Source organism: Panthera tigris, chromosome B3, assembly GCF_018350195.1.
Source record: "Panthera tigris isolate Pti1 chromosome B3, P.tigris_Pti1_mat1.1, whole genome shotgun sequence".
NCBI classification, from domain to species: Eukaryota; Metazoa; Chordata; class Mammalia; order Carnivora; family Felidae; genus Panthera; species Panthera tigris.
This window is the reverse complement of record NC_056665.1, coordinates 64,143,682-64,166,543: the sequence shown is the minus strand read 5'-3', so window position 1 is coordinate 64,166,543 and position 22,862 is coordinate 64,143,682. Positions and strand designations below refer to the sequence as shown.

The following is a 22,862-nucleotide window of genomic DNA, read 5'->3' as shown; positions in this document are numbered from 1 at the left end:
GGCAGCGATATTACCTCACAAGGGCCAATAGTTAATGTGTCTCGCACAACTTTCCATAGTCCCGCTGGATATTCGTGTAGGTGATATAACTGTTAATAATGATTTTACCCTATATCCGACTCTATTTTACATATGAACCCTAAAATGTTTTTTGCGTGGTTTACATAGAGACTGAATTCTCCATGAATAGTACATAGAAGGAATAGTGTTTTGTTTTTTTGGGACTTTATGGAGAATTAGTCACAATTTTAGAAGATCGCATCATCTACCCTACTTTGCCTTTGGTATTTTTGTTTCTTACACAACACATGCTCCGTATGTGTTTAAGAGGTTTCTACAGATAGAAACAAGCACCTGATTACTTGATTGACCTACCTTTCACAGTGTATGTATTGTCATACATTACTTTCCCTTTATTTCTTCTTTAAAGTTGGAGCATTGCAGTGCATACTGATTTAAATATAGGTGTAGATACGTAATATTATATACCAGTTTTACTCCAGATAATGATTTCATTTCAGGACTTTTGTTACTAAAAGGTCCGGAGTCTGATAGGTTGAGAACAACTTGGGTAGAATCACGATGTTTCCTAAGATTGATGTCAACACAGAAAAGAGCCAGCACAAAGAAATCTTTTTATTATTATAATTTATCGTAATTAAAAAAACTTCGCACTGTTACGTAAAGCGGTTTCAGGCTCAGAGCTCCGATTGCCTCCGGCCGGAACGGTTACGCCCCAACTCAGCGGCGCTCCTAAGCAGTCCTGGCGGAGACTCCACCCGGAACTTTGGCGCCGTGACGCAGGTTTCCGGCGGGCTTCTTAGAGCGCCGAACAGCGTTGGGCCCAAGGACCATGAGAGGGCCGGAGTCGGGTCCCGAACCTACTATGGAAGGGGACGTGTTGGACACCCTGGAGGCGCTGGGGTGAGTATTCCCAGGGACGCCCTCCCCTGAAAACGTAAAGCTCTCCCTCCGTTTGGCCGCTGGGGTCTCCTCCCCGTGGGCCTCTGCTGGGCGCGGGCAGCTGGGTGGAGGCCTTCCCAGCCTCGCTCCCGCCGGCGCCGACGGAGTTAAGAGGGAGGCGGGAGAGAAATCCGTTTGAGGGGTGGAGCGGGGCCGGCGAGCTGGGGCGCGTGGCCCCCTCTTCCAAACTCTTGGCCCCGAAACTCCGCAGCCGGGCCCCGCGGCGTTGGCGCGGAGCAGCCAGGTTAGCGCCAGCCTCGCCGAGGAGCGTGTCCCTGCGCCGCGGCTGGTATTTTTGTTGACGTAGTGGTCGCGCACTGGGGCGATGGGTGCTGGAACCCCAACTGCGGCTGGGGACTGTTGTCCCTGCGTTGTACAACCTGTGGCTTAATTAGGGTTCGGGAGCGAATCTCCTGCTTCCTTGACCGGAGAAAGTGTCTTTAAGTTGGTGTGGGTCCATTCATTCTACCGTTTCATCCGTTCGTTTAACATACGGCCGTGGTGTTAATACGTATTAATTAACGCATGTTTGTGTGCTAAGGCAGAGGAAAAAGACCGTTTTCAGATTACTAGTAGCTCACATAGTTGGGGCTACGAAGAGTCTCCTGGAATTTACAATTCAGGATGCTAAGTGCCATGAGAACTCCTAGAATGATGTTAATGCTTTGAAGCACGGGGATCATGAGGTGCAAAGTCTCCCTCAGCCTCATCCTGTTTTTACTCCCAGCTGTTGTCCGTATCTCAAACTACCTTGTCCCGTGTATTTATCCTCTCTCGCAGTGCCCCCACCTCCTCCCGCTCCAGGAAGTCAGGCGCCTTACCTGTCTTGTTCCCAGCAACGTCCTACAGTGACGGCCTGTACAATAAATTATGGTTCGATGAATGGGTAAATGAAAAAAAGTTCAAGGAAGAGAATGCACACAGATAGAGATAGGGCCAGATAGTTGGGAGTCAAAAAATACTCCTTACTTAAATTTAGAGATTGGAACCATCTGCGCGTTGTTTGCCCTGCCACGTGCTGGAGTTTCTTGAATGGGATAGGCTGTGTCTTTGCAGTTCTATTGTGAAGCTTGAAACCCCCACCCACTTTATTATTATTTTTTTTTCCTAAAACTGCACTTGCTCTTCTGTCAGTTGCTTCATTTGGACCCCAATAATACCTACTTGACAATGTTACAGAGCCTTGCACTTCGTAGATCGGAATAAATGTTTGTCAAATGAAAGAACTAAGTCAGATTATTTAAGGGGTATTTTTACTCTGTGAAATCTCTTGGAAATTTTCACTTAATTTGGTTACAGAAGTAGCCAAAACAAGAAGTTAAAATACTTACTAGAAGTGTGTAGGCCCCAAATAGTTTGAGATCCTGAGTACTCAAGATAAAAATAGTATGATTATGTAAATAGTTTATGAAAAAGAGAAAGTCAGTGCTTTTTTTCTCTTCCTTCATTTCTTTAATTGTGCCTATTATAGGTGTTTTGAAAAATGAAGTTTGCTATAACCTTGACTTTTATCAAGGAAAACTAGTTTCAGATTATTCAGTATGGAAAATAAAACAGTTTACGTATGTTAGAACTGATTTTTCCTGGAATATGTGAGGAAATGATTTTGAAGTTTGAGTTTTCTTACAATGATAATGAAATACAGAAAGCAGTTTTTACTTAAAATATGTGTTGTAATTGAGCACTAGGTTTTAAAATATCCATGTAGTTTGTGAATAATGCATTTTCTGTTGTGATTAAAACACTGAGGGTATCAGTGAAAGTACTTTATCAAGTAAAATTAGAAATTAAAGGGAGGAATTAAAAGGGAAAATATGTGAAAGAACAGTTCGGTGATATACTGAAAACTGGGTAGGAATAACTGTTTCCTCTTGAGTTCAAGCTCATGATTTCAGAGTTCTTTTTTAGTTTTGACAGTCTGATTTTGTAGAGTAGATCTCAGCCCTGGTTGTACATCAGAATCATGTACGGAGCTTGTGAAATAAAATGTTCCAGGCTGTTATGTACCAGACTGACTGGATCATGATCTTCCAGGGTGCATACAGGCATGCATATTTTGAAAAAGCTTCACAGCTTATTTGAGAATCACCATTATGGAAGGGGGTTTATTTCGAATATTTACTGATCACAACTCTGTGTTGCACCTTGTTCTGAGAAGTCGGTGGTGAGCAAAATAGAATTGAGCCCTGTCTGGATGGACAGTCCAGTGGAGACACAGACGTGATCACACAAACATGATAAACTGTATTAAATGCTTTAAAGGAAAAAAAGGGTGGCATAACATGACAGGAGGACCTATGTAAGGGCAGGACAGGAGCAGGACAGGAGTAAGCTAGGTGAAGTTGGATGGGAAAGGAGGACAAGGGTGTCCTTAAAGTGAGAACAAAATAATGGAAGACCCTGAAGTGGAAAGAAGCTTGCTGTATTGTTTGGAGGGCAGAGAGCAAGGGCCAAGATAGTGGAAAATTGGATTGAAGAGTTAGGTGAGGACCAAGGCATGCAACACTTTTTAGGCTGTGTTCTGGATTTTGTTCTTTGTCATAACAGCAGTGGGGCATGATTGAAGGATTTTAAATAAAAAGGGGAAAGAACAGATGTCCAGTTTCAAGAGTTACCTCAGTAAGGTGGAGAATGGATGGGAGAATTTAGTTAATAGTCAAGACAAGAAGTGATGGGTGCTTTGTGGAAGTGGATATGGAAAGAAGTGCACTGCAGAACTTAGTGGTTGCTTGGATATTGGAGCTGAAGAATATGATGGGATCAATGACTCATTTCTTCAGTAAGTATTTATTGAACCAAAATGAAAGGATGCACCTTGGAATCTAAATTGGATAGGGAAGAAAATGAAGACAGCAGAGAGAGCTAGTCAATACAGAGATTATGGAGGGACCAATAGAATGGAGGTAGAGATGAGATCCAAGAATAGTTGTCAGTGAGTGGTCAAAAGGGCAAGCCCAAGGATAGGTAGTAGGTTGTGGTTGAATTAATGATTTTGCAGGTGGAGTAGTTCCCAGTAATGGTAAGGTCTAAGGGGTGGCTCACTGACATGAAGTGGCAAAGGTCGGAAAAGAGAAAGTTCAGGAATTAGAGCTGAGGTTATTGTATAGGGTATACATACAGGTCAATGGCAGAAATAGGGATGGAGAGGAAAACTGAGAGCAGGGAATTTTGGAGTGTCCAAACAATAGGTGAAAACCACAAGAGAAAGAAGGTGGCAAATCTGACTGGCCTGAACCTAGAGAGACCAGGAATATTTATAAGATGATGGGGGAGCAGTGATATGGATGCTGTTTGGGGAAGCAAAAAGGGCAGAAACCTTACCATCTGCTCCTGAAGAACTTCAGAGAGTAAAATCACCAAAGCTAGAGGTGGCAGGGATAATCTTTCTGAGAAGAGAGGGACAATCTAGGAGAGTTGTTCATGGATGAAACCTATGTGTAAGAGTCTGGGATGCAGGAAGTGGAGAGCTGGATTAGAGGCAAGCCAGTAGGGTATGTAAATGATAGTGGGAAGGAAAGGGTCTCATACTGTGTATGTTGGCTGATGGAAAAGAGAAAGTAAATTAGGCAGTGGCTGTGTATTTGTGGAGGTTTGCCAATGGCCTTAATGGACTTGAAGATTTGGATCACCCAGATTGAAGCAGGGCCAGACCAGCAACTGTGGGGAAGTCTAGGCTTAGGGGAGGTGTCCCCAGTATTTGGAATAATAGCACTTTCTTAATTACATAAAAATACATAGAACAAACTAAGAGCATATAATAATCCCTATCTTATAGGATATTGTGGCAATTAAATGAGGTAATTAAATTAAATACATAAAGCACACAGCACTGGCCTACCATAAGAGCAGTTTGTGGTATTACTACTAAAACTATGATTATTAGTCAGTTTGGTTAAATGCACTTTTTCTTGTTTTTATTTTTATTTATTTATTTTTTTAAGTACCGGACAGGAGTTCTTTTTTAACATTTTATTTATTTTTGAGACAGAGAGAGACAGAGCATGAACAGGGGGAGGGTCAGAGAGAGAGGGAGACACAGAATCTGAAACAGGCTCCAGGCTCTGAGCTATCAGCACACAGCCCGACACGGGGCTCAAACTCACAGACCGCGAGATCATGACCTGAGCCGAAGTCAGACACTTAACCGACTGAGCCACCCAGGCGCCCCTCTTGTTTTTATTTTTTACCTCATGTGATGAGCTGAGGCATTGAGATTTGTGGGTTTTTTTCTCTTCTAAATTATTTTTGATGATTTAAAAAGTTTAATTGAATTTTATAAGTGGCATATCAGTTAAAAATAATTTATCACCAATGATATGAATTAATTAAATTTATTTAGGAGTTTATGATTATTTCTTTACTGCAGAAGTGAAAGCAAGTAGGGGGAAAGAAGATGTTTACTATTCAATCTCACTAAGAGGCACTGTAAGATCTGGAGGAAAGGTAACATATGGAGGAACCAGTCTTGCCTATAGGAACAGGGGCAGTGGTCTAGTCCTAGCTCTGCCTTTACTTGGCTGCATCACCTGGCCAGGTTATTTGCTTAGTTTCCTTATTAGTATAGACAGAAGTGTGACTTCATGTGGAGTGTGTGGGTTCAAATCTGGATTTAAATCCTAGAGTATCACCTAGTTACTTCTGATCCTATAGAATTGAGATAATGCTGACTCCAAAGCATTGCTGTAAAGGCTAAATGATTTATAAATAAATATAATCATCAATATCTGTACTGTATATCTATCTATGTTTGCCCATTACTGTGCCTAGCCTGCTACTTAAGGCAGGTACCTTAACCTCATTAGGCCTTAATTTTTTAATTTTTATTTTGGGTGGGGAGGGGCAGAGAGAAGAGAGAGAGAGAGAGTCTGTGCACATTGTGGAACCTGATGCAGGGCTTGATCCCATGACCCAGAGATCTTGACCTGAGCCGAAATCAAGAGTGAGATGCCCAACGGACTGAGCCACCCAGGTGTCCAAAGCCTTAATTTCTTACCTGCAAAATGGGGATTTGAAAATACCTTCATGAGCTCTGACCAGAGAATTCAGAGAAAAAGATGCGCAAATGGCCTTTAAACATATGAAAAGATGTACAGCCTTGCTTTTAAGAGAAATGTAAATTAAAACTATATTGAGATACCAGATGGTCAAAAATCTGAATGTTTGACAACTTTGGTGAGTTGTGTGGGAATGGGTACTCTTACACCTTGATGGTACAGCCCCTGTAGAGGAATATTTAATAATATCTAGCAAAGTTAGATATCCATTTACCCTTTGACCCAACAGTCTGACCTCTAGAAATCTATCGCAGGTAAAAACTGACAAAAATTTGCTAAATTTTTCTTCTCTCTCTCTTTTTTTTTTTTAATGTTTATTTTTGAGAGAGAGAGAGAGAGAGAGCTAGAGAGCCAGTGCAAGTGGGGGAGAGGCAGACAGAGCAGGACACAGGATTCCAAGTGGGCTCTGCGCATTAACAGCAGCGAGCCCTATGTGAGGCTTGAACTCATGAACTGTGAAATTATGACCTGAGCTGAAGTCAGATGCTCAACCGACTGAGCCACCCAGATGCACCCCAAATTTTTTCTGATAGCACACAATACTACAAATAACCCAAATGTCCTTAACTGGGGGCCTAGTACTCCCGACAGTGGAGTACTATATAACTGTAAAATAATTGGGCAGTGTCTCTGCTGATCTCCAGTACAGTTGACCCTTTAGCAACATGGATTTGAACTGTATGGGTCCACGTGTACATGGACTTTTTTCAAAAAAATATATGTATAATACTGTAAAACTCCTATGATTTTTTTTTTAGCTTGCTTTATTGTAAGAATATGTATGTGATACATAATAACATACCAAGTACGTGTTAGTTGGTTTTTTATATTATTAGTAAAGCTTCCAGTTAGCAGTAGGCTATTAGTAGTTATGTTTTTCAGGAGTCCAAAGTTATATGCAGGGTTAGGATTGGCACCCCTTACCCCTTGTTTTTGGGTCTGCTATATATGTAAATGTATGTGTATGAGTGTGTATATGTTTAAAGCAAGGAATAGGACAGTGTGTAGTAGACTGCCTTTACCTAAAAAAGTATACATGCGTTTATATTTTAAAACATTATGGAATGACCACCCCTAATAAACATGCACGGGAAGGAACATGCACAGAGTAGAGGGAACGAGATTAAGATTGCAAGCTAAGTTTGTTGAATATTCCTGGTTTTCTAAATTAGACTTTGAAATAATGTACATGTTTTACATAATTATAAAGCAAAATTAAATAAAATGAAATCAAAGCAAGAAAAATTGCTGAAAATTGAAAGCAAAATGAAACAAATGTTTACCAGTATATGGAGTAGGTGGTTTCATCCCATGGAAAGGGATTGTTTTTTCCTACATCCTTACTGGAATATATTCTTTTTTTTTAAGCTTATTTATTTATTTTTAATTTTTTTTATTTATTATTTTTGAGAGAGTGAGCAGGGAAGGAGCAGAGAGAGAGAGAGAGAGAATCCGAAGCTGGCTCTGTGCTGACAGCAGAGAGTCTGATGGGGGCTGTAACTCATGAACCATGAGATCATGACCTGAGCCAAAGCCAGCCGCTTAACTTACTGAGCCACCCAAGTGCCCTTAGTTTATTTATTTATTTATTTTGAGGTGGACAGAGAGAGAGCATGTGTGAGTGTGAGAGGGCGAGAGAGAGAATCCCAAGCAGACTCTGTACCAGCAGCACTGAGCCTGATGTGGGGCTTGAACTCACTGAGATCACGACCTGAGCCAGAACCAAGAGTTGGACGCTTAACTGACTGAGCCACTCAGGTGCCCCTTAATAGAATATATTCTAAAGATAAAAAAAATTGTTTTCAGTAATTTTATTGTTAGTTATTTGATTTTCCCATTCTGAAGCTATCTGTAAATCTATTTTTATGTGTAGTAGGATTCTGTAAATGTCATTACAAACCAGAATTTCATTCTGATAGATAATAGAAATGTAAAACAGAATAAGTAAATATCCTACAATTCTAAGTTTGAATTAGAAATAGCAATGTGAACTCCTGATGTAATTTCTCTTAAAAAGATACATGTACAATGACTTACCTTTAGTATCAGATTATGTACTCTTAAGTATGATTAAAAAGAATCAGGGCTTTTTGGAGAAATGGCCAATTACAGGTATAGGGCAGGAACATCTTGTCATAGAAAGCAAGGAAAGAATTCAGAGAATACAGGGAATAAAAGGATTCCGTGGCCAATATGAATGGGCTCCCACTAAGCAGAGGTAGGACAATTTAAGTATCCATACATGCATACATACATACATACATACATAAGTGGCACTGGATTAAATTTAAATATGTTAAAATCTAAAAGTTTATAATGTAAAAAAAAATAGTTGCAGGAAGAACAATAAAAGTAGAAAACTGGTATATAATTCAATGAAGTTAATATATAAAATTAGAAAATTTTAGGTTTATTCAAATACATTTTGTAGCAGTGTTTAAAAGTACAAAATTATAAAATAAATGGTTTAGGTTAAAATGATCTCATACGTAGGTCCTTTTCAGTTTTAATTTTTTAATTTAAAATTTGCATCTGGGTGTCTGGGTGATTCAGTCAGTTAAATTTCTGACTTCTGCTCAGGTCATGGTGTCAAGGTTAGTGAGTTCGAGTCCTGCCTTGGATGAGCCCCGCTTCTCTCTCTCCCCCTCTCCCTTCCCCCTCCCCCCTCCCCCCTCCCCCCTCCCCCCTCCCCCCTCCCCCCTCCCCCCTCTCCCCTCCCCCCTCCCCCCTCCCCCTCCCCCTCCCCCTCCCCCTCCCCCTCCCCCTCCCTGTCTCCATCTCTCTGCGCTTTGTGGTATTCTGTGTTTCTGCCCCTCGCTCACTTGGGCTCTCTCAAAAAATAAAATAAAATTTGTGTCTGTTCTTTTTTTGCTAAATTTTTTTTGCTTATTTTGTAACTAGTATATGGTTATTAGACTGCTCTATTTGACTTTGTGTTAGTTGTAATATTTATCTTAAAATTGGTTAATAATGTTACTAAAACATGATAAAATGTTGACAAAAAGCCAAATGCCAATTAAATAGGGCAGAAATTGGCAAACCATGTCTATAACAGACCTAATAGTAATTTTAGGCTTTGCTGACCACACTATCAACTCTGCAGTTGCAACATGAAAGCAGCCAGAGATAGTTTGTAAATGGATACATTTATTGGCTATGTTCCAGTAAAACTTTATTTATAAAAATAGGCCCCAGGCCTTGATATATAGAGTACTACCAGTTTGGTTTTTTTTTTTTTTTTTTTTTTTTTACACCTTTTACATCTTTCTTTCTAGGTACAAGGGACCACTGTTAGAAGAGCAAGCCCTTACCAAGGCAGCAGAGGGTGGACTGTCTTCGCCTGAATTTTCAGAGCTCTGTGTTTGGTTAGGCTCTCAGATAAAATCATTGTGCAACTTGGAAGAAAGTATCACTTCAGCTGGTATTGCCATTGTATTTTGTTTTTCTGTAGTAGTAAAATGAAATGATGGCTTATGATTTATAGTTTTACCTGCAATGTGCCTGCAAAGAAAAATCAGTAACATTATGAAGAACTGCAGTATGTGAAACTGAATACCTTTGGGTTAAATTTTACAGTAATTCAAAATTAGTTCTTAAATTTATATAAGATTATAAACAACAACTGTTTACGATCTTAACCTTAGTATCATTCTTCAGAGAAAGTAGAGTCTGAATTTGATTATTTAAAAGGTTAAATTTTTGAATATTGCTTACTTTGAATTTAGGTTTTGTTTTTGTTGTTAAGGTACATGTAATTCCTAATTTAAATTGAATTACCATGCCTGTAATTCAGGACATGGATTCACGTAGAAATACTTCTCTAAAAAACTCCTGTGCTAGATCAGAAATGTTTGTTTAATTTGTTACTGTCTTGGTAACTGGAGTCCTTGTGGCTCTTTGGTGGAATTTCAGATAGCAAATTAAAATGAAAAATAAAAAATTGAGCACTTGATAGGGTACAAAGTAACCTTCTCTTCTGGAGCTGTCCTTTTAAATTGTTTTCCTTTCTTGACAAATCCAGTAGAATTCCCTTGAAGCAAAGTAAAATTAGCTGAATTGAAAACATGTGGCACAAATTCATACATCATTAGATTATGAAAGATAAGCAGTGAAGCTCAAATGATTGCATTTTTTATCTGAATCCATAGAAATACAATAGAAATACATCATTTGCTGTGAAGCCACTTATAGTCACAGTAACACTTTGGGTATTTCATTTACTGACGTAAAATAGTTGCAGTTTATCTGCTTTTGTGGAAAGTCCATTGGAAAACAGGGATTGAAATATAAAAATACTTATGTCATGATTAGATACTTAAGTTCTTAAATTTAGGTGTTCCTTTTTTTATGTAGAAATTGATTATCTATACCTTAGCATGGGGGTGTCACACATGTAAGGATTTTACGTCAAATTGAAAATTTTTAATTAAGTATAAAATTGAAATCAACTAGCGGTAGATTTTATAGTTTCAGATTATATGGTAAAGTGTTCGGTAAGTGTTTTATGGTTTTTCTTTTTTAAAGGGAGAGATGATCTAGAAAGCTTCCAGCTTGAGATAAGTGGGTTTTTAAAAGAAATGGCATGTCCGTATTCTGTACTCATATCAGGAGATATTAAGGACCGTTTAAAAAAGAAGGATGACTGTTTGAAGCTTCTATGTAAGTTATCTTTCTTTGAACATTTAAACTCATGTGTTGGATGTGGTTTTTGTTATGTTCAAGATTTAGAAATTTGATTAATGAAGTTTTGGACATTTTGTATGTTAAACAGATTTTAATATTTGACTTAAAATATGAAGCTGACTTAGCAATACTTATATAAATGTATAAATTCTAATGTGCTGAGATTTCTAACACTTAAGATTTATTTGGCCATTGTAGAATGCTGTGTTTGTGATTTATATACTGTTTTAGTAGTTTTTTCTTCATGTAATTCATCACTCAGCATTTATACCTAAATGAATAGGTTGGTGATTTAGAGCCCTGTTTATTCTTAAAACTCTGAAACTAGGCAGTTAAGTGCATTATTAGATCTTGTTTTTAGTGCTAGGCATTGAATGAGAGTTGGTTCAAAAATATTTACTGATCTATTATTAAACTGAAAATTGCTCTAGGCACTAGGGTTATATCAGTTTTTAAAACGATTGTGCCCTCTGGCCATTTGAATTCTAGTGAGTGTGACCTGTTTTTGTCAGGGGTGAGTTTGGAATATAGATTACCCTATATCCAAACAATTACCACAACTAATCCATTTATTTGTATTGGGGTCCTTTAAACATTTTTAAAATTCAGTTAATTTCATGCTGTTTTCAAAGTTCTACAGACAATGGTCATTTGAAAGAATTTTTCTAGCATCTGTTATTGAAGATTTCTGTTATTTTAGGTTGTACCGTTTATAAAAAACTCCATTTGATATATTCCTCATAGGCTGTAGTGTTTGTTTAATTGGCGCAGAAATCATAAGTGTTAAGTGGTGGTGATAGAAGTGTTGACATTTGAATTGTCTTGTGTGGGTTGCAGGGGATAAAAATTATGCTCCCCCCCCCCCCCCCCCCCCCGCCTCCCAATACCCTTTTCTTACACTGTTTCCCCATCTTCCTCCCATTCAGTAGGAGTCACTGATTTAAGGAACCATTGTTAGTGATGGGAGAGCACAGTAACCCTTGGGGACAGAAAGGAAGCTGAGAAGCCTTGGCCCAGAGGAACATGGGCGCTCTGTTAGTGAGAACTGTGTGCTCCATTGTGTTTCCCTTTTTGCCTTATCTGCTGAAAATCTGAACGATAATAGCAATACAGGTTTCTGGTACAAGTAAAAATAAGGAGGTAAAAGAGAAATTGGTATAATTTTTTCTGATGATGAAAACGTATGCCTGGAAGATGGGGCAAAACAGAAGTAGTGTTAAACAGGTACAGTATCAGTTAGGGAAGATAAAAATGTTTTTGAGTTGGGTGATGGTTGCCTACCAGTGCAAATATACTTAATGCTGTTGTATGTTTATAAATGGAATGGTAAATTTTATGTTATGTGTTTAAAATTATATGTTCATAGAATTCTTATAAAGTACAGAGAATTGTTAAGAAGAAAATCATTGATAATCTCACTCCTCAGAATCATCAATTGTTTTTGGTGTTATTTTCTTTTCCTTCTCTTTTTCCTTTGTACACACACATGTAAGTAAGATTAAGAGCCTATCGTAGATGCAGCTCCTTGTCTTCCTCCTTCTCATTTAATGTATTGTGAGCATTTCCCCATCATTTAATATTTTTTTGGAAAGAATAATTTAAATGGCTACAGAGCATTCTATGCTATGGACATAACATTTTTGTACAATGGGTGTTTAGATTCTTTTCTATTTTTAATTGTTCATGTTTTTGGCTACTTTTACTTAAAGATTATAAACATTTAAAAATAAACTCTAGGTATATATTACCATATTTTGTTCCAGAGTTGTTACACCAGTTCCCAATCTTACTGCCATCTCTTCTGTCTTTGTCTTGACTCTGTGTTTAAAACGTAATGATGCAGTAAGTCTCGTCATACTTTTCTTGCAGTGTTTGCAACATGTATAAAACAAAAAGGGCCAAAGTCCTTAGTATGTGAAGAGCTTTCATAAATCCAGAAGAAAAAGATAAAAACTCAGTGGAAAAATGCGTAAAGTGCGAAAGAAATGAACTGGCACTCCACAGAAAAGAGTTTTTAAAAAATTGCTTCTAATCATGAAAAGATGTATCACTCAAAGTTAAAGAGTTACAAAAATAAAATGACAGGATACCATTTTTCACTTAACAGACAAGTAAATAACAAAAATTTTAAAAAAAGTGATGATACAAGTTTGGGGGAATATGCATCCTCATATACTGATAGGCATTAAAATGTGAGAGAATAACTGTTAGAACAGTTTTTTATTTTATTTATTTTATATATTTTATTTCACTTAATTATTTGAGGGCAAATTCTCAATATCACAATTAAAATTCACCTACCTTTTAACTCGGAAATCCTGTAACTAGGAATACATATTTATTTCCCTAAGTGTACACAGATATATGAAAAGGGTGTTCATTATGGCATTATTCATAGTAGTTAAATAGAAATGGTATATCTTTGCAGTGATGCCACTATATAGCCATTAGATTGAAAATAGATCAAATGTGATGGTATGGAATGATTTCTGAGATGTATTGGTAAGTTTTAAAAATATATACAGATATGTACAGTGCACTCGTTGATATAAAAGAAACAAAAGCATGTAGATGGTAGATATGCATTCTCAATATACATACACATATGCCTAAAATGATATCCCAGACATTAATGTTGATTGCCTTTGGAGAAGGGGAATCTGAAGATCTGTGGTGGGAAGAAGACTTTTCACTGTATTGTTTACCATCTGCATGGATTAGCCTTTTAAATACTAGACTGAACTCTTGTTTGTAGTATTACATAGAGCACGTTCCCACAGAACAAAGGCAGACCAGCTTAGATTCTGTCCAGAGTACACATTTTTGAAGAACTGGTGATCTGTTTGAATGAAGTTTTGAAATCAGAGGGACCTTGGCATAGTCTTCATAAGTACAGTTTGATACATACTGTCTTCACTTTTTGTGAGCTCCTTAGACTATCATGTGTAGATCGCAGGGAAAAGTCTTTAAATCAGTGGCTCTCAATCCTGCCTGCCCATGAGAATCACCTTGGGTCTAACATCATACACATACTTAACTCCTACTGGTTCAGAATCTGCTGGTTCAGAATCTTTGAGGGTCGGAGATGTGTATTCATTTCCAGATCACTGCAGTAAAGTGAATATCACAGTAAAGCGAATCAAATTAATTTTTTGGTTTCCCAGTAATATATATTGGGTTACCCCAGTAAATATAAAAGTTACATTTACAGTATACTGCAGTTTTTTAAGTGTGCAGTAGCATTATGTCTGAAAAAAACCCAATGTACATTAATTAAAAAATGCTTTATTCCAAAAAAATGCCAGCTATCATTCAACTTTCAGTAAGTTGTAATCTTTTGCTGCCAGAGGGTCTTGACTCTATATGCGAATGGCCTCTGATCGATCATGTTGGTGGTTGCTCAGGGTTGGGGTGGCTGTGGCACTTGCTTAAAACAAGGCGACAGCGAAGTGTGCTGCATGAGTGGACTCTTTTACAAACATTTTCTCTATAAAATGCGATGCTGTTTGACAGCATTTTACCCACAGTAGAACTTCTTTCAAAATTGGAGTCCATCTTCTCAAACCCTGCTGCTTTATCAATTAAATTTATGGAATATTCTAAATCTCATGTTGTCATTTCAACAATCTTCACAGTATTTCACCATGGGAAGATTCCATCTCAAGTTACCATTTTCTTATCCATCTCGTCATCTGTTACGGTTTGTCATGAGATTGTAGCAGTTCAGTCACATCTTCAGTTCTGCTTCTAGTTCTCTTGCTGTTCCCACGACATCTGCAGTCTTCAGCCTTCAAAGCCATCCATGAGGTTCAGAGTCACCTTTTTCCAGACTCCCGTTAATGTTGGTATTTTGATCTCTTTCCTTGAATCATAAATGTTCTTAATGACATCTAGAGTAACGAATCCTTTCCAGAAGGTTTTCAATTTACTTTGCCTGGATCATCAGAGGAATCACTATGGCAGCTGTAGCCTTAAGGATTATATTTCATAAATAGTAAGACTTAAAAGTCACAATTACTCCTTGATCTGTGGGCTGCAGAATGGATATTGTGTCAGCAGACATGAAAACAGCATTAATCTCATTGTACATTTCTACGAGAGCCCTTGGGTGCATTGTCCATGAGCAGTCGTATTTTGAAGGAAATCTTTTCTTTTGAATAGTAGGTCTCAACAGTGGGCTTAAAATAGTCAATAAACCATGCTGTAAATGGATGTGCTTTCACCCAGGTTTTGTTGTTCTATTCATACAGCACGGGCACAGTAGGTGTAGCATAGTTCGTAAGGGTCCTACGATTTTTACAGTGGTAAATGAGCATTGGCTTCAAGTCCCCAACTGCATTAGCCCCTAACAAGAGGATCAGCCTGTCCTTTGAAGCCAGGTATTGATTTCTCTCTAACTACGAAAAATCCTACATAGCATCTTTCGATAGAAGGCTGTTTCATCTGCACTGAAAATCTGTTGTTTAGTGTAGCCACCTTCATTAATTGTCTTAGCTACGTCTTCTGGATAGATATCCAGGGTAGCTTCCTGCAACTTCTATATCACACTTGTTGCTTCACCTTGTACTTCATGCTGTGGAGACACCTTTTTTCCTTAAACTTCATGAATCAACCTCTGCTAGCTTCAAATTCAAACTTCTTTTCTGCAGATTCTTCACCTTTGTTAGCCTTCATAGAATTGAAGGGCATTAGGGCCTTGCTCTGGATTAGATTGGCTTAAGGAATGTTGTAGCTGGGTTTGATCTTGTATTCACACCACTAAAATTTTCTCCATATCAGCAGTCAGGCTGTTGCACCTTCTTATTCGTGTGTTCACTGGAGTAGCACTTTTTTAATCTCCTTCAAAAATTACCAAAATGAGGGGGGACGGACGCCTTGGTAGCTCAGTTAAACGTCCAACTCTTAATTTTGGCTCAGGTCATGATCTCACAGTTCAGTTCATGAGAGTAAGCTCCGCGCTGTCAGTGCCAAGCCCGCTTGGGATTCTTTTTCTCCTTCCCTCCCTGGCCCCTCCTGTGCCCATGCCCCCTCCTTCTCTCCCTCCCTCCCTCTGTCTTTCCCTTCACCCCCCACCCAAATAAATAATAAGCTTAAAAAAAAAAAGTACCAAAATGTGACGCAGGGATACAAAGTGAGCAATGTTGGAAAAATGGCAATGGCACTGATAGACTTGTTCAGCACAGGGTTGCCACAAACCCTCCATTTGTAAAAACGCAATCATTTGTGAAGTGTAGTAAAGTGCAGTAAAACTACTTTTAAACAGTTTCTCAGATATTTCTCAGGTGAAGTTGAAATTACTGTATTGTGGGGTGTGTAGGTAGTATGTGTGCATAACTTTATTTATTTAAAAAAATTTTTAGCATTTATTTTTGAGAGACAGAGACAGAGCCAGAACGTGAGTGGGGGAGGGGCAGAGAAAGAGGGAGACAGAATCCGAAGCAGGCTTGGATGTCAGCTGTGCTGACAGCTCAGAGCCTGATGCGGGGCTCAAACCCACAGACGTGAGATCATGACCTGAGCTGAAGTCAGATGCTTCACTGACTGAGCCACCTATGTACCCCTGTGTGTGCAAGACTTTAAACAAAAACAAAATTCAGTATTTTAAACACTATAGAATTTAAAACAAAACTGTAATCATGTAAGAGTTTTAAGTAATTTGCTTAAATATGGCTATTGAAAGGATTAAATGACATGGCAGTGAAGGGACTTGTGAACAGCCGGGGGTGGTCTATTCTAAAGGCCAGTGGTTATTCAAACCACTCTGTCAGCTTATAGGTTGGTTAGAGCTAACATTCTCCCCTGGGTTGAGCACTCTGTTCATATGAGAAAATATTTTCACTTTTACACTTATACGTTCTTAAATTGTTGATTTACTACTGGTAGGTCTCTCCTACTAGACTTTAAACTCTGCAGTAGGTACTATCCCATTTTTTAAAAGTTTCCTCCTGCCCTCTTTAATTTGTCTTTGTGATAAGAATACTTAACATAATGGTCTACCCTCTTAGCAAATTAAAAAAAAAAAATTTTTTTTAATGTTTATTTTTGAGAGACAGAGCATGAGCAGGGGAAGGGCAGAGAGAGAGACACACAGAATCTGAAGCAGGCTTCAGGCTCTGAGCTGTCAGTGCAGGGTCCGATGCAGGGCTTGAACTCCAGAACTGTGAGATCATGATTTGAGCTGAAGTCAGAAGCTTAACCGACTAAGCCACCCAGCAAATTTTTAAGTATATGATACAGTATTATTGTTAACTAGTCACTTTCCTATAAAGTTGGTCTCTGGGACTAAATCATCTTGTATAATTGACGAAAATTTATCAGACTTTGCTTGTGATGACTCTGCCAAGTCCTTCTGATTTGAAAGCTTCATTAAAACAGATAACCTGTTTTTCAGAAATTTATATTTGATAACTTCCAGTTTTCCCCCTCCCCCAGCCCCTGGCCACCACCATTCTACTCTCTGCTTTATGAATTTGACTGTGTTAGATTGCTCAGAAAAGTGATATTGCATAGTATTTGTCCTTCTGTGTTTGGCTTATTTCCCTTTGCCTAGTGTCCTTCAGTTTCATCTGTGTGGTCGCAAATGGCTGGATTTCCTTTTTTTTTTTTTTTTTTTTTTTTAAGGCTGAGTAATATTCCATTGTATGTATATACCACATTTTCTTTATTCATCTGTTGAAGGGCACTTAAATTGTTACCATATCTTGGCTATTGTGAACAGTACTGCAGAGAACAGGGCAGTGCAAATCTCTTTGAGATCCTGATTTCAGTTCCTTTGGATATATACCTAAAAGTGGGATTTTTAAGAAGTTCTTGCATGTTTTAACATTATTCATTTTTCCTTTTTTCATTATAGTGTTTTTAAGTACAGAGCTTCAAGCTTTACAGATACTACAGAATAAGAAACGTAAAAATTCTCAATTAGATAAAAACAGTGAAATTTATCAAGAAGTTGAAGCTATCTGTGATACTCTTGGTGTACCCAAGTCAGCAACTTCTGACATTCCGCTTATGCTAAACCAAGTGGAATCAAAGGTATCGTATTTATTTTTCATTTCCCAAAAATGGAACTAAATGCTAACATGTAAATGTACTAAAAATTAAAATATTTCCTTTAAGATGCATTCCATTTCAAGAGAAGTTTATCTTCCTGTAAAGTAAATTTTGGATTCTGAGTTCATATGCGTATGTGACTTAATTTGCCAATAGCTAATATTCAGGAATCAGATCTTAATGAGTGAGGGCCTTTAGGCTTTGCAAGAGTATTCTGTGATAGAAATCACTTTGCAAGTTAAAGGATCCCTTTCCTAAGTAAAGTTAGAATGTAGTATAATGAAGTAGAGTAATCCAAAGTTGAAGGCAAACTACATTTTTAAAAAAATGGATATTGTTAATAGAATTGTAATGTGGTTGTCTTTGGCAGTGAGCAATCACAGTTTCTGGTGGATAGGTATTTAGGAAATGTTTGTTGTATAGAAAATAAATGAATGAATAAGTATCCTGATGTAGTTAAAAACAACCACAAGCTGTGTACCTCAAACTTTGTGAAATTTTCTCTTCAATTATTAAACTACTCTTCTTCCCTGTTGAGCCACATATTAGAGAGAATGCTACCCTTACAGTCCAAATTCCAGCCTGTTTCCTAGGATTCCTCTAGGGGAATAACACAGGATTCATTTTAAAGGAAAAGAACGTTCTTACTCTCAAGAACAGGTTAAAGCTCCATTTTTATACATACTGTGTTATACTAAATTCTTGGATAAAATATTCCTGCATTGATAATTTAGGAACTGAAAAGATAAAAAGATTTGTCTTAATTGAACATAACAGAATTTTGCTGTCATTAAGATGAAAACACAATTTTAAAAACATTTTTTCTTTTTGTGGAACCTGCAGACCAAAGAATAACTCTTTTTGAATCACTCAAAAGTGTTATGGAGTTAACAAGTTACTCTTCAATGCTTTTCTCTTTTCCTCTGGATTAAGAATGATCTAGGGTTGGCTAAAATGTCTGGGATAATTTCACCTTGAGACAGATATCTAGGCTTTTTCTAATCTTCCTGTGCTTCTACATATTGATCCCCAAAAGGCTTTTCTTTTTTATGGGTCTCAGTTACAATTAAAAATATCCCTGAACCTGTTGTTTCTCTACTTGCAGTAGGCTATGCATTATGCCTACGTTCAAGTGCTGGCAGGCTAATCTGAAGGTACTTGCTACTGTGGCCATGGTGGCCAAATATTTTCCTAAAAGGACTTTGTTCTCCATTCCTTATTGAATATGCTTTGTCACCATTGGGAAAGAAAATTAGTGTTTTCTAACTTGAAGCTGTTCAAGTGTGACTCTAAAGTAATTATAGTAATATTAATGGCAAACGTATACATTTACTGTTGTAAATGTTTACATATAATAATTCATTTAATTCTCACGTCACATATAATGAGGTAGTTGCTATTATCTACAACAGCCATATGAGGAAACTGAGGTGCTGAAAGATGGAATAAATTGGACAAGCAAGTTTCTAAGTAGTAGTGGCAGACCTGAAGTTTAAATACAGGCAACCTCCAGAGTCTGTGCTCTTAACTTCCTCTCTATTTGAGTTGAACTCTCAGACTTACTGAAACTGTTGTCCAATGTTGAAATCCTGGGAATGGAACTGAGCATGATTAGATGTAAGAAGTTATAAGTAAACATTCAGAATCCCTCTCGAGTGAGGAGTTACAACTCAGACTTTTAGTAACATATGAAATAATCAAAATTGGAGGTGTTTGCAATAGTTGGTAAATCTACAGAAGTTGAGTATCTTAAGAAAATAAGTTAATTCTTTATAATAAGTAAGAATTGTTGTAGAGTAGATTTGCCATGAAGCTAATAGAGCTTAAGCTTTGGGGCCTCTCATTTGTACAAGGCTTTCTAAGCTAATTTTTTAAAAAATAGCTTTCTCAAGGTAGAGTTTACATGTCATAAACTTCACTCACTTAAAATAGGTAATTAAATGAATGTTATTTAGAGAGTACAACCATCATCAAAATCTAATTTTAGAACATTTCCATCAGCCTCCAAAGAAACCTTCTGTCCATTTACAGTCACTCCCCATCACTACCAGCAGTTTCCAAGTTAATTTTGTGTTCACGGTTTTTAACTTTTTCTTAAAGAATGCCCTTAACATTAAATAAGCTTGATATTCCTCAAAATCTGAACTGTCTTGATTGTACCTTATAACTAAGAAACTGTAGATATATCATTCTGTTTTGAAATTGTTTTTAGATAATGAAAATTTCTTCAGTTAGGGTGAGCCCAACTTAGGCTATCATTTCTCAGTTGTTTTGTTCGGGATAAATTACTGTTATTGGAATGGCTGATACTGCTAGAGCAAAAACAAATGTCTAATAACTTCTTTACTAAAACAAAAGTGTTTCAAGTAATTCAAATTAGTGGCTTTGCAAAAGTTATGAAATGTGTATGTGGTGACTATAATTTAGAGGACTTGCTCTCTTGCATTTGGCTGAACAATGAAACCAGAATGCTTGCACTTGGCATGTATACAGAAGTATGCATAAGAGTGTGCCATTTCAAGGAGAAGCTCCCCAAATTATTTCACATAAGGCCACGCAGATTCTCATAGTAAAACCTTTCAGTAGCTACTTCTTTAGTCGTCTATATACATTATTTCTTATTCTGGAAAAGACGATACTCTGCACTGTGCTGATATTCTTTCCTAGTATGTGAAGGTATATTTCATTTATTTTACTTTAACATTTCACTTATTCAGCATTCAAAACAGCATTTTAAGGATAATGTTTTAAATTAGGGATATACTGTTTCACAATCTTTTATGTTTACTTTTAGGTGAAGGATATTCTCTCAAAAGTCCAGAAAAATCATGTGGGAAAACCACTGCTGAAAATTGATTTAAATCTGGAACAGGCGGTAAAATACCTTGCTTTATTCGCTTTATGTAATTAAATTAGTGAATATGACTTAATTTTATTAGTGGACACCTAGATTTTACAATGGGTAGCATACCTTTATTACTTTAGAGAATTAAAATGGATTGACATCCTAGAGTAATAGGTCCTGGCATTTCAGATTATAAATTGTCCAAGAGTATAGATAGCACCCAGTATGTTAGCATAGTTGTGATTAGAAAAAGATAGTAGCTCAAAAGCCAACAAGGTGGAAATTTTTGGCATTTTCTTTCCTTATTGGTCCAGACCACTTAGCAAGTAGATGTTTTACTTAAAACGCTTGATTGAAGATGAGGTAAAGTCTCTCAGTTGTAGAGTTTAATTCATATGTTTAGTATTTCTGAATATCATAAATGTTCTCTCAGATACTCTTTATTATTAAAAAAATTTACCATAAAGTTTCATGGGATCAGAAAATGGTTACCAGGCACAGTATCTTTCGAATCAGGAGGTATTGACCACAGTTTTCAAATTTCTGTGTATACAGAGTGTAAAGTTTATGATTTTTGTTTCTGAATTCTTTAGGAACAACTAGAAAGAATCAATGAAGCTCTTTCCTGTGAATATGAATGCCGCCGGCGGATGTTGATGAAACGATTAGATGTGACAGTGCAGTCCTTTGGTTGGTCTGATAGAGCAAAGGTAGGGCTGTTTTCCCATTTGTGTCCTGTAGGTGGTACTCTGTGACAGCTCTTCAGGCTGCACTGTTTGTCATTATGTAATCGTGCCACATTTGCACTTACCACTTTCTCTGAAGCACATGCCCAGGCCAACTACTGCTCTTACATAATGATCCTAGTCTTTTGTAAATCCCTGTTTGCAGATATCTTGATTTCTTTCCAAATGTTTTCACATTGATTTTAAACTACTACATGTTGTGATTTATGCAATGATAGGCATAAAAGAAGGGGTGTCATATGAGGCAGTGAGATAGATACAGTAAACAACCGGTCAAGAAAGGAGATCATTGGAATAGGTGTAGGTAGTGCTGATGCCAGAATAAGTCTTCTGAAAGGTGTTGTAAGGCTCTGGACTGTGTTCTGGTTTAAGAGGAGGTTGGATGGTGGGGGCATTCCCAAATAATGGATTTATCACATAGCTTTCTAGGGAGCTGTCTCCCATCACTCCCATTTTATGCCTTTAAACTGTATTCAAGCTTCGTCTGGGTACCCTGCCCCACTCTGCATCATAGTCTAGAAACTCTCCAGACAGTAAGCTGGGACAGTTAATAGGGCTCGCATCCTTTGCGTCCCCTGTTTCAGGGATTACTGTTCTGTGCTCCTTGATGTCCAGTGTGTGGAAATCACTAGTTCACATGGGTTGTCCACTTTTGTTTCAGGTGGGATGGTAAATCTGGTGCCTCTTACTCTCACATATCATACCATCATCATCGTCGTCATCGTTATCGTTACGTTTTTTTGTATTGACTAGGCAGTTCTACCCCATGTTGTATCAGCTGGGGCACTTGTGCAGCTTCATTCAGCTGATGCTGGGACTGGGCTGGAATATTCAAGATGGTTGTCTCATACGTGTGGGTTCTGCTGATTGTTGGTGTGCTTTGCCTGTCTTGGTTCTTAAGTGGTCTCTGTTTCTACGTGGTGTTTTGTATTGGTTTACTATGGCTGCTGTAACAAATTAGCATACACTTAGTGGCTTAAATAATGAACATTTATTCTTATAGTTCTAGAGATCAGAAGTCCTAAAATGAAGGTATTAGCAAGGTTGCATTCCTCCAGATACTATAGGGGAGAATCTCTTTCCTTTATATTTTCTAGCTTCTTAATGCTACCTGCATAGCTTGACTTGACTCGTGACGTCATCCTTTTATCTTCAAAACTAGTAGTGTAAGATCTTCCAGTCTTTCTGTTTCCATTGTCACATCACCTTTTGTGTCTCTCTTACAAGTATTCTTATGATTATACCGGGCCCACTCACATAGTACAGGATAATGTTTGTATCTGAAAATCTTTGAATTAATCACATCTACAGCTGTCAGGTAACATATTCCAGGAATTAGGATGTAGACATCTTTAGGGGAGCTGTTTTTTAATTTACCAGACACCTCATCTTCCTCACCACTATAGGAGGTGATTTTTCTGAATCCTTGCATTCTGAAAATGTATTTATTCTCTTGTCACATTTGATTGATAGTGTGGGTAAATATAAAAATCTAGGTTGAACCTATTTTTCCCTAAAAAT

The 22,862-nt window shown here is 37.6% G+C and overlaps 1 protein-coding gene across 2 annotated transcripts in view; it reads left to right on the top strand.

Moving 5' to 3' along the window:
- Positions 1 to 820: 820 nt before the first annotated feature.
- The window catches only part of FAM98B (family with sequence similarity 98 member B), a 39,660-nt gene continuing 17,618 nt past the window's right edge, over positions 821 to 22,862 (top strand). For both annotated transcript variants that reach the window (XM_042989183.1, XM_007081642.3), the window contains exons 1-6: positions 821 to 924; positions 9,293 to 9,438; positions 10,542 to 10,676; positions 17,554 to 17,732; positions 20,545 to 20,625; positions 21,189 to 21,305. In XM_042989183.1, the coding sequence (XP_042845117.1) occupies positions 854 to 924; positions 9,293 to 9,438; positions 10,542 to 10,676; positions 17,554 to 17,732; positions 20,545 to 20,625; positions 21,189 to 21,305 (729 nt within the window). In that variant the 5' untranslated portion in view covers positions 821 to 853. The remainder of the gene's footprint in view (positions 925 to 9,292; positions 9,439 to 10,541; positions 10,677 to 17,553; positions 17,733 to 20,544; positions 20,626 to 21,188; positions 21,306 to 22,862) is intronic.